The sequence below is a fragment of the Rosa chinensis genome, chromosome 6, assembly GCF_002994745.2.
Source record: "Rosa chinensis cultivar Old Blush chromosome 6, RchiOBHm-V2, whole genome shotgun sequence".
Classification (NCBI taxonomy): Eukaryota; Viridiplantae; Streptophyta; class Magnoliopsida; order Rosales; family Rosaceae; genus Rosa; species Rosa chinensis.
Window position 1 is genome coordinate 34,013,648 of NC_037093.1, and position 12,848 is coordinate 34,026,495.

General features: G+C 40.7%; 1 protein-coding gene across 1 annotated transcript; it reads left to right on the forward strand.

Moving 5' to 3' along the window:
- The first annotated feature begins 266 nt into the window (after positions 1-266).
- LOC112169323 (laccase-14) lies at positions 267-4,578 on the forward strand. Its single transcript, XM_024306337.2, has 7 exons — positions 267-462; positions 567-718; positions 919-1,163; positions 2,377-2,502; positions 2,759-3,353; positions 3,685-4,046; positions 4,146-4,578. The coding sequence occupies exons 1-7, from the start codon at positions 346-348 to the stop codon at positions 4,328-4,330; spliced, it is 1,782 nt and encodes a 593-aa protein (XP_024162105.1). The 5' UTR covers positions 267-345; the 3' UTR covers positions 4,331-4,578.
- The last annotated feature ends 8,270 nt before the right edge of the window (positions 4,579-12,848 follow it).

A 12,848-nucleotide genomic window follows, 5' to 3' on the forward strand; every position in this document is an offset into this window, starting at 1 on the left:
AAAATAATATGACAAGCAAGAAATTACTGAAGCAGGTAACCAGAATTCCTATGGATCCGGGATCCCCATAGCCCGCCACTGTATACCTAATCAAATACAACCAGAAGTCTACCTAAACTTCTCAGCGGGTTTGGTTTGGTTTCCTCAGCGGGCGGTAATTTTCCACGTCTACAGTACAAGTCACTCTCAAGTGCTGCTTGTTTCTAACCGTAGTTCCAAGTTTAAGGTAAGCCACCCGCCACCCACCACCCGCCACCCAACGATCCAATGTTATAAAAAGAACTCCGACATAATTTGGGAAACAGAAACCCAAAGCGAGCTCGATCACACTCATTTCACCTGAAAATGGGGTGCTTCAAACCTATCGGCTTCTTCTGCTCTGTTTTCTGCTTCGCCGTATTTGTCTGCATTTTGTTGTTGCAGTCTGAGGCTGAAGCTAGTGAGCTCTACTATGATTTTGTTGTAAGTGAGCGCTGTTAATCATGTTCTCAATTCTCACCTCGTTTGAAGTGTTATGCATCTGTATGTCTCACCTTTTCTATTAACATTACATTGCTTTGTTGCAGCTCAAGGAAACCAATTTCACGAAGTTATGCAGCACAAAGAGTGCACTGGTTGTAAACGGAAGTTTTCCGGGGCCGGTGATTACTGCTCGGAAGGGGGATACTGTCTATGTTAATGTGCACAATGAAGGAACATATGGTGTCACCATTCACTGGTAAACTTAGCTTCCCTCTTTTGTCTACCAGACACAAAAACAAGAAGTGAATGGTAGTCAATTATTAAAATTAAAGCAACAGAAACACTGTTGTGCCTAAATGTCGTACGTTAGAAGATTAGGAGAGAAGAAAGAAAATGGAGGTTCGTGAGAGATAGATATAATACGATTTATTTTGATGTTCGTGGATTTGTTTACAGGCATGGGATAAAGCAACCAAGAAATCCGTGGTTTGATGGACCCGAATATATTACACAATGCCCTATTCAACCTGGAACCAATTTCACGTATACAGTGCTTCTCTCTTCGGAAGAAGGCACATTGTTTTGGCATGCCCACAGCGATTGGACCCGAGCCACCGTTCATGGAGCCTTCGTCATTTTGCCCGCAGAAAATACAACCTATCCATTTCCAGAGCCAGACCACGAAGAAGTTCTCGTTTTTTGTATGTTCTCGATATCTAATGCAAAACCTCTGTTGTTCTTACGTAATTTCGTATCCTCATTGCTTTATCTATACTATATAATAAGCATGCCCTACGCTTCAAAAGACACAAAATAAGCATGCCCATATCAACTAATTAAACCTGTTCAAGCCTCAACAGAAAGTCAATCTTCATATGGTAGAATGGGGCTGGGTTGACTACTCTTCCTTATAATTAGTTGGATTTGAATTTGACCAACAAACTGTCTTCATTATTAGATTTAAAAGGTAGCTAGTAACCTAGCTAGTAATCCAAGTATAGATGGAAATGGATTATGAATCCATAAACAGTGGGCGGTATATAGATAAGGATCTGAGTTTGCTTAGTAATAATATAGATATATATTGGTGTATGTTTTAAATTTGAATTTAAATTTACTGTAATGTATAATAGCGACTATATATAAGAAGTAAATGTATCACTAGTTCTCTCTCTCCTATGTGAAAAACTATCTCTATGGTGTGTTTTTCTCTGAGTTTTGTCTTAGATTTGAGGCTTTATGTCTCCGTTTCATTATCATTTTCTTTGCCCCATCCAATTTCTCTTCAAATGTCCAGATTTACTTCCACTTCTCTCACCCTCATACAGCTCCACCTCTCATGTTCTATCCCATCTTTTTCTCTTTTTTCCACAGTCCCCTCACACTCGTTTTCGACCTAGGTATATATTCCTAACTCTACATCTGAGAATAGATGTCAAATTGGTACTCCACCATTGTGTGTGGAAGTCACTAGATCAGTGGCGTTGTGTTGCTCGGTGGTCTCCACCACCACAATTCTGTTTCTATGTCATTTGGTACCTCTGTCCTTCTTATGCAAACTGCTTGGGTATGGAGAATGACGTACGGTGGACATATCTTTGGCCGTCGGAAGTAAAGTTTTGGTCGATGCCTCTCTCTATAGCTTGGTAATGGCGGCTGGTCTCTCTTTGGTAGTTTTTTGTGGCCTCGGTTTTTTGGTTCTTTGGCAGTTTTTTGGTTGTTGTTGGGCTTTTGGGCCTCGATTTGTTTCTCTTTTCTGTCTGGTATAGGTTTATCAAGCTTTTGTCTACTGGGACTCCAAGCTTAAGACTTTTGCTTCTTTATGCACATCAACACTTGTAATTTATGTTTCTTTTAATGAATGAGCTATTTGACCCAAAAAAAAAATAACAACAAGTAATTGTATAAATGCAGCATCATGGTATAAAGAAGATGTGGCAATATTGATGGACGAGGCTCTCAAATATGGTGGATTAACAACATTGTCGGATTCTTATGCTATCAATGGCCAGCCAGGAGATTTTTATGAATGTTCCAACGGTACAAAATGCAAAAACATTACTCCATATATATGTGTGTGTGTGTCCTTGCTTACATGCATTGTTTGATCAACAACCTAAACCCTAACTTCGAATAAATTTGTTTTTAAACTGTTTATCAGATAATATGACTGCTGTTTTTTCGTGAATAAGTTCAATACATACTACCGATCTTAAATTGTTCAAAACTCAACAGTCCACATGTACTTAAACATTTATTATTATGGCATGGCTAATTTAATTTCCAAATATTGCAGAAACAACATTTCGATTGGCGGTTGATCATGGGAGTACCTATCTTCTCCGTTTAGTGAGTTCGGTACAAAACACAGACATGTTCTTCGCCATAGCAGATCATAATCTCACACTTGTGGGGGTGGATGGTAACTACGTCAAACCTGTAGTTACCAACTACCTAATGATAACCCCAGGAGAAACAATGGACATTTTGGTCACAGCAACCCAACCTCCTGGCCATTACTACATGCTTATAAGCCCTTACTTCGATGGACAAGCTGATGACTTCGACAAAAGTGTCACCAGCGCAATATTTCAGTACAACGGAAACTACACTCCTACGTCATCACCCATCTACCCAGACCACATTCCTGGCTTCTATGACATTGACGCTGCACGCAACTTTGACAGACAGTTGAAGAGTTTGGCATCTCCGGAGCACCCTGCAAATGTTCCTCAACATATCACCACCAGGATGTTTATTGCCCTTTCCATTAGCATGCTTCGTTGTCCCAACGACACATGTGATGGACCTGATGGAAATCGGCTTGCATCTGCAATGAACAACATCACCTTTGCCAACCCTTCCATTGATGTGCTGCAAGCATACTACAGGTACATATATATTATCATAGTTCTATTAGTTCACGTTCTAGTTATAGCATGAATTAGTTAGTATATCCTGAATTATATATATCCCGTTTTAGTCCTATGTTGAGTTTATATGATAGTTTGATGGACAAGGGAGCTTATTTATGGAAAAGTTTGCTTAAATGTATAAATGTTACATATACTGAACGATATAAGTATTAATATTGTTAGGCGATCAATCCACAAAACTAATCGAGTCACAATCTTAGATATGTATAGGAAAATATCCATCGAGTATCAAAGAAAAAAAAACAACCCTAACTTTTCATTCTATCAATTGTGTGTGTATTGACAGGAACATAAGTGGATATTTCGAAGCAGATTTCCCAGACAAGCCGCCTACTCTATTCAACTTCACCTCAGATGATTTGATGACTGACAATGTTACGTTAAGTGACCAAGGAACCAGGGTGAAGATGTTGAATTACAACGAGACTGTGGAAATAGTATTCCAAGGGACAAATGTCATGAACTCAGGAGAGAATCATCCCGTGCATTTGCATGGATTCAAGTTTTATGTGGTTGGAGCTGGTGTTGGGAATTTCGACAATGTCACTGATCCTTTAACTTACAATTTGATTGATCCACCAGAACTCAACACCTTCCCAGTTCCTAAGGATGGATGGGCCACCATCAGATTCGTAGCCGACAACCCAGGTAATATATATTTACATCAGTGATCATCAATTGCTCAGTTCTTAACCATCTCTTGCATTAATTGCCTCATCAATTAAAATTGACAATTTTGTCATGCAGGGGTATGGTTCATGCACTGCCATTACGATCGGCATATGAGTTGGGGCATGAATACTGCTTTCATAGTGCGGAATGGTGACACAGAGGAGACGAGTGTTCGCCCTCCACCTGATTACATGCCGTCTTGTGGCGAAAATTCCATATACGGTGGTGCTGAGCAGTCAATGTTTCAGTTGGAGGAGTAGCTACTAGCTAGGGACAAAATCAAACTTACAGGAATATTTGAAGGTTGTACTTGCATTGATTCATGTAGCAGGGCATTAATTAGTTAGCTATACATGCATTACAACTTGTTAAAATTTTGTGAGCTGGGTGCTTACCCTTGACTCCTTGAGGACACTATACCGCTATGTAGTAATTCAGATTTTCCTTCTTAATAATTTGTAATAATGGTACAATATATATGTTCCTTTGTAAGACCCGATGCTCCAAACTAGTGTATCAAATTATTCAAATATATATATATATATATATATATATATATATATAAAAGATTTTTCTCAGGTGTAGACGTCCGTACCGAAATTTTTGTACGGATTTCCGGTTTTCACCCACTTTCCGATCATATATTTTGATCTTAACCATTCAGTTTTTAGGTCATAATGTATAGATCGTATTTACAAAATTTCAGCCACTTTGGTGATCATTAAGGTATCCAAGACAACAATTTACACAAATGAGCTGAATCTGTCGAACCAGAACCGTTCGTGTACATTGTTGTAATTTGCAGTTTTGGATGCCTTAACGATCACCAAATTGGCTGAAATTTTGCAAAAATGATCTATACATTAGGACCTAAAAACTGAACAGTTAAGAAGTGAAAATGTGATCGGAAAGTGGGGGAAAACGGGAAATTCGTACCGTCCGCACGGTACGGACGTCCGCATTGTAGCCGGACTGTGTATATATATATATATATATATATATATATATATATATATATTGGCATAAATAAACCAAGTGAAATGATGGGTAAAAAAAAGATTAGTAGTTAAACTGCGATTTTTTGCTTTGCCAGAGTTTTTTGCCCTAGCCACCAAATTGATCAACCAGGTTCCACCTTTTTGAGATGGCGGAGGAGATGTCAAACATGCATGACATCATCGCTAGCTTTCTTAGATGGTTTACTGGTCATTTTGGGTTTGCTTGGATGTAGTGATGCCCTTCAAGATCCTCTGTTCTATCTGATGGGTTGTATGTTGGCCATTATGTTACACTCCATTTACCTATTGATGAAGGACGAGAATGTGCCCAGTTTAGCTAAAAAACCATAAAGCAAAGAAGCTGCGTAGAATCAAGAACAGTGGAAGGAAGATATGTAACTCACGCACAATGAGGTTATTAGCCACTGGAATATTCAAGAAGATTTGGTTTTGGATCTTTCGGGTTTCCCGCGCAAAAAGTCAGGTATTAATTGTAATTAGATTGATATCAATTTTTGGCCAGAATGTCCGTTTCAGATGCATGATGCCTTTCAAAAATGGGAACGACGAGATCAAGACTCATTTTAGTGAGCCCTATTAGATTTAGGCCAAAATATATCGTTTGTTCAAGGAAAACCTAATTTGTGTTTAGCCCAAACTCTAGGTTACTTAACCTAGTGGTAATAGGATTTAATTAGAAGGATCTAGAATCCTAATCAATGTAGAATTACTTTCCTTGTATGATTGAGATTCTATGCATTGTAATCCTCTAAATAAAGAGGCCCCTATTATCAATGAGAATACACAGCGATTATCTCTCAATTTCTGATTCCCTAAAACACGTTACAGCACGAAGCCCTAACCTTGAAATCCTAAATTCGTAGCCTTCAAATCCCAGAAACCACCGCTGCCCACCTTGAAGATCTCAACTCCAGGAGTCCAGAACCGGCGGCCCCACCCCCAGAATCGGCCGGAAAACCACCGAACCGGCCACCGGAAGTAGCAAAAGTTCTTCTGCCCGATTCAAAACCTTCCTCACCACCTCCTGCAGCCATACTTGACCACCTGCAGCATCTCCACCCCAGAAATCCGGAACCGGCCAAAATTCAACCGAACCTGCCATCGGCATCTTCCTAACCTGAACCGGCAGAAAGAAAGAAAGAAAGAAAGAAAAAAAAAAAGGGGGAGGAGATCCTGTGCAGCCCAAGCCCAAGCCCACCTGCTGCAGCCCAACGTTGAGCCCACATGCAGGCCCCAGCCAAGCCGCCAAATCGCTCTGCCACGTCAGCACCGGATCTGCCACGTCAGCGCCGCACTGCCACATCAGCACCCCGGTCAACGGTCAGTCAACCCTCCAGTCAACACTTTTCCGACCACTTCCAGGCGACATTTTTCCGGCCAATTTTTAAGGTAAACTTTTCTAAAAGTTCCCCTTTTTTTTTGAAGTTTTTCAATTTCTTCTTCTTTTCTCGGGGACTTCCAATATCCCTTCTTCTACCCCCCTTTCTCTGCATAGGGGAGACAAAAAGCTGAACTGTGGGGGTTCGTGCTCACTCCAAGCTTGGAGCTTGTAGAGACCTCCAAACTTAGAGTTTGTTGAGAAGAAAATGATCGACCACATACATCATTGTTTCGATCTAATCCAAAACCCCTCTTGGAATCAGATTTTCCTGGAAGCGGCTACGCTCGGAAAAATCCCTAATTTCTTGGAAGCGACTATGCTCAGAAATTTAATAAGTTTTTCGTGGTAGCCCTTTTCGCTCCGAAACTAACCCTAATCTTCTGTTGTTTTTCAGGATGAGTTACTTGAACAAGCTGAACTTTGTTCCACTAGAGACAACTGGCGCAGGATACCATAGGTGGGTCCGAGATGTGCGCCAACATCTTAAGGCTGATGGACTTTTGGAAGCCATCCAAGAGCCTAGTCAGAACGTGCTCTCCATTGAGCAAGCTACTGCTTTTGAAATAAAACAAGTAAAGCCATAATTCTCATGACAAGACACATGAATGACGTGCTCCAAAATGAATACCTCAATGAGGAAGACCCAAGAAAGCTATGTGTAGAACTGGAGCAGCGATTTGGCAATGTTCGTGACTCCCTGCTTCCTGATTTAGAAGTGCGATGGCATAGCCTCCGGTTTTGTGATTTCAAGTCTGTGCTTGATTGTAACTCAGAAGCTCTTCGTATCAAGTCTCTGATGGAGATTTGTGGCCAAGCCATAACTGATACGATGTTGATCGAGAAGACTCTCTCTACCTTCCCCGTCTCTACACTGATGATTTCAAAGAATTATCGGATTGATGTAAATGCAGGACGTATCACAAGGTTTCATGAGCTCATTGGCGCCATGAACGTAGCTGAAAAGCACGATAATATTCTTGTGAAGAACTATAATGCTAGACCCGTGGGAACTAAGCCTATTCCGGAGTCTAACTATAGTTGCGCCCCCAATGGAGGACGCAAGGAGTGAAACCCTAAGAGTAGGGACAATTCTGGACATTCTGGTCCATATGTTCGCCCTAAAGAGGAAGGAAATTGCCGATAGAGACGTGCATTGAACCGTGGAGGTCAACGTGTGAAGAGAGAGAGAGGTGGAGCCTCCGACCATGGTGGTAACGCCACCAAGAGCATAGGTCGTCCAAATCGCGCCCCAATGGTGCCTCGATCAAGGGAGCCTGACCATAATGATGTTTGTTATCGATGTGGATCAACTGAACATTGGGCCAAAACATGTACCGCACCCCAGAATGTTGCAAACGCAAACAAGACGTATCGTGAAGCAAGGGAAGCAAATTACATGGAACAAGAAGATCAAGATGGCGATCTCGATCTAAGGGTGGAAGACTACAAGGATCAAGACCCAGAAAATGGTGATTTTGATTAAGTCTTTTTATTTTCCAAGAGATGTAGGCAATTGCCATATTATTTTTGTAGTAGATGCCAATGATATTAGTCTTTCTTCAAAGTAGGCGTACTCAATGTAAGTGTGATGTCTAGGAAGGTTTTGAGATAAGTGGTACTTAAGCGAGCTTTGCTCCACCGACGTCTCTCTACTCACCTGGTCACATTTACATTGGACATACCGAAAGGAGTTAAATGACTACCATTGTTTTGCATTAACTAGTTTATTGGATTAGATTTTCTTTGATCAAAGAAACAATGATATACTCCATTGGCTTATGAATAAAATTTCGAGTTCTTTTCATTATGACTCAATTTTGATTCTGAGCATATTACTTTGTGACTACGATGGCTGGGCCATCAATATTAATTCAAGGACATGGAATAGCTCAAGTTCCACTTACCAAATGGCACCTTAATTACTGTCATAGAAACTCTCTACGCTCTTAGGGAAAATTGCCCTATGTATAGCCAACGGATTCCACGTGAAAACGCATGTAGAGAACGGAGATGAGTTCCTTTGCAAATACCTCTAACGATTGCGAACAAAGGCGCATCTTAGAGAAGTTTATGTGTCTCTTTAGTGGACTCTACGCAAAGGATATGAAAATACTCATTCTGTTCTTACATCAAATCCATGGGGATTCTATGGACTGATTCAACCAACTTGTGGACATTTAAATATCTCATGATGTTGGTTGATGCGCAAACACGCTAGTCACGTGTCGTGCCATTGTCCACTTGTAATGCTGTTTATGCTACACTCCTAGCACATATCATAAGACAACGGGCTCACTCCCTAGATCATCATATTCAGTCAATTGGATTTGACTATGTTAGAGAGTTTACATCGAAAGACTTTCGATGGATATTGCAATGGGACTGATGTTGGACATCACATTCCCATGTACACCCAACTTGTCTTGCGGAAACAACTACGATGATAGTCCAGACATGGGTAATGCGCACCAATCTCTTTCTATCCGCTTGGGGTGATGCAATATCACATGCAGCTATGCTAATTCATCTACGACCCACAGCCACTCAATGTACCTCTGCGTTACAGCTAGTGACTGGGTACAAGTATCGTACTTACGCATATTTGAGTGAGCCATTTATGTGCCAATTGCGCTGCCACAGCGCTCTATGATAGGTCCTTACAGACGAATGGGCAACTACATCCGCCACTTAATGCCCTTGCCAGGCGATCTCATTACCGCTAGATTTGCGGGTTGTCACTTTGATGAGACAGTCTTCCCATCGTTAAGGGGAGATAAGAACACGGATGTTCAGCAGGAACGACAGGGATTGTCGTGGCCTGTCCCCACTATGTCTCATCTCGATCCCTATTAAAGTGACAAGATCACACTAATATGCTGCAAATATGCCTGCAAGGAAGGACGTCCCTACGAGAGGACATAGCGCCACCCTACACGGAGGTAGGCATGGCACCAATGCCAAAGAAAGTGGCACTCTGGCGTTATAGGCCATGGCCCCAGCTAGGATGCATGGGAGGTCCATGAGTTCGAAGGATACTTTGGCACATTCCAATGCTTTGATCATCGACACTCAAAATCCATCTCATGAGTATCTTCCGGGTTATGGTTATCGTTGGGGGACGCCTCAACGTCAAAACCTATTCCTAAGAATATAGAGCTCTATGAAACTTACACTAGTGTACATGAGACGTGGGATAGAAACTCCATCATAATTGATGATGTAGTTGCGCATTTCGTTGCGCATGAGTTTATTGAGTCTAATGATATCGAACCACGCTCCGTTGATGAATAAATGTCAACGTAGAGAAATTTGGCCTAAATGGAAAGATGCGATCCAGGTTAAGATGGATTCTCTAATGAAGAGGAAGGTTTTCGAGCTAGAGATGCCAATACCTCCTGACACAAAACCTATTGACTAATGGGTCTTCGTTAGAAAGCGTGATGAGAAAAAGAGATGGCAATCTCGCCTTATGGCGCAAGGCTTCTCACAAAACGCCCTGGAATCGACTACGATGAGACATATTCTCTCGTAATGGATGTTATTGCACTCCACTACCTTATCAGTTTGGTAGTTTCCGAATAATTGAACATGCAGCTTACAAATGTGGTCACCACGGATCTCTATAGGGATCTAGATACGGAATATACATGAAGGTTCATGGCGAACTTCATTTACCCAAGTCAAGAGGTTCTAGACCACGGAGCGCGTTTACAATAAGGTTGAAACACTCACTAAAGTGACTACTTGATTGGGAAGGGATATGCCCATGCGTTTCTATGACAAGTTTCGGATTCTATCGCGGTTCATGTTGGACATGATCTTCATTAGAAGTCCTTAAAGAGTTAAGGGAAACCGCTGAATACTTGAAATTCGTAGTTTGAGATGAAGGATTTTGGGAGAACACGATTATGTCCCGGTTTGGAACTTGAGCATCGTGTTGATAGATGCTTAGGCATTTTGACAAGGTCAAGCCTTCAAGCCCCCCATGATCGACCATAGTCTTGATCCTGAAAAGGATCATCTTCGTCGAAAGGATGATGGCAAAGATGTGCTAGAGGCAGAAGTGCCTTACTTAGTACAATAGGCGCATTATTGTACTTATCCCAATGCACAAGACTGGACATCTCATAAGTTGTGAACTTGTTAGCTAGATATAGCTCTGCGCCAACGCGACGCCATTGGATTGGTGTAAAAGATATCTTTCGATATTTGAGATGTATGATTGATATGGGTTTGTTCTATCCCAGCAAAGAGATGATGGATTCGAACCCATCACACACCAGGTACGCTGCCAACACTGGCCTGCGTCCACTATCCCCATCCCAAAACGACATGTGTTTTGGAAGGTTTTGCTGATGTTGGGTATCTCTCTGACCCACACAAAGGTCATTCCCAATTTGGTTAAGTGTTCACTATGGGAAAAGACCGTGACATCTTGGAGGTCTACATAACAGACCGTCGCTATATCTTCGAACCATGCAGTGATTATTGCTCTTCACGAAGTAGTTCGTGAATGTTTATGGATTGGATCCATAATTACGCATGTTCGAACAATTGTGGTTTGAAGTCTACCACAGATGAGCCTACGAGCATTTAGGATAATACTGCTTGTTTTGAACAAATGAGGCAAGGCTACATCAAAATCGACAAAACCAACCATAATCAGCAACAACAGACTCTCCTCGAGATCAAAGTGAACTAGGTTCGATCTGAGGACAGTGAGGCAGACTTGTACTAAGTCATTGCCCAAATCCACGTTCAAGAAACATGTGGCAAGAACTGGCTTGCGGAAATTATCTGAACTCCCATGATCGTAGTCATCAGGGGGAGGCGCAGACATCAGGGGGAGATGTCTACATGTTCACCTCGAAACATGAAGGGTGTGTTGTGCTCTTTTTCCCCTTCGACCGAGGTTATTTTTGTCTCACTGGGTTTTTGTTACTCGGCAAGGTTTTTAACGAGGCAACGAGAAAAGCACCGCATTTGGGCAACACAAGGGGGAGTGTTCAAGGAAAACCTAATTTGTGTTTAGCCCAAACTCTAGGTTACTTGACCTAGTGGTAATAGGATTTAATTAGAAGGATCTAGAATCCTAATCAATGTAGAATTACTTTCCTTGTATGATTGAGATTCTATGCATTGTAATCCTCTATATAAAGAGGCCCCTATTATCAATGAGAATACACAGCGATTATCTCTCAATTTCTGATTCCCTAAAACATCGTTTTAATTATCTGATTCGAGATTTAATATTTTTTAGGCTTGTCTTACATTTGTTTTAGGATTCTTTTTATTTTAGATTTTTTTGTTTCCTTTTTAATTTGGATTCTTTAGGATTTCTTGTTAGAATATGATTTAAGATTTTGGATGCCTATATAAGCACCATTATGCCTTTAATTTCCTATTCGCTTTTTCTTGGAGATAAATTTGGGTTCTTTAGGTTTTTAGTTTCCTTTTTAATTTGGATTCTTTAAGATTTCTTTTTATTTTTGTCTACCTATTCTTGCTTGACGCAGTCGGAAGTAACCTAGGTTTACAAGCAATAAACCCTAAAAACATAAATCTGGAGTCCACTAGAGAATTTGAGAAAAATCTCTCATTTTACTAAATTTGATTTGATAAACTGATCTCAATACATAGCATGATGGTGCTTATATAGGCATCCAAGTCATAATCTAATCATAATCATAATCTAACAATAAATCCTAAAGAATCCAAATAAAAAAGGAAACTTAAAACCTAAGATAAAAAGAATCCTAAAACAAATGTAAGACTAGCTAAAAAAAGATTAAACCACGAATCAGATAATTAAGATGATACATTTTGGCCTAAATCTGATAGGGCTTACTAAAGTGATTCTTGAAGATCTTGTCGTTCTCATTCCAGAAAAGTATCATGCGTTTCAAATAGATATTTTGGCCAAAAGTTGATCTCAATCTAATTCACAATTAAGACCTGACTTTTTGCGCAAGTAACCCGAAAAGTCCAAAACTAAATCTTCTTGAATATTCCAGCAGCTAATAACCTCATTATGCATGAGTTACCTATTTTCCAATCGCTCCACTATGCCAAAAAACTTATCAGACGACAGACAGAAACTGTTGTCTGATTTGGAGTACCACCGTTGTAGAGCGAGCCGTTGTCTGTTGAAAATTCAGACAACGGTGGAACACAGTTGTCTGATAAACAAACAGGCAACGGGTATGTGTTATAACTGTTGTGTGACGGCTCAACAGATGGCTCGGCAGATGCCATGCGCAGGTGCGCAGCAGTTGAAGCGTTGCTTCAGACAACAGTGTTTGGTTTCAAGCTGTTATATGTTAAGCATATCAGACAACATACTTTTATTTTTTGTGTTGTCTGATTGATCCTCAAACT

What these genes read in the sequence shown, in the direction of transcription:
- LOC112169323 (XM_024306337.2), top strand. Translation starts at nt 346, where the DNA reads ATGGGGTGCTTCAAACCTATCGGCTTCTTCTGCTCTGTTTTCTGCTTC. An exon ending in TTTTTATGAATGTTCCAACG is followed by an intron (nt 2,503 to 2,758) that starts GTACAAAATGCA and finishes CAAATATTGCAG; the next exon opens with AAACAACATTTCGATTGGCG. An exon ending in ATTCGTAGCCGACAACCCAG is followed by an intron (nt 4,047 to 4,145) that starts GTAATATATATT and finishes TTTGTCATGCAG; the next exon opens with GGGTATGGTTCATGCACTGC.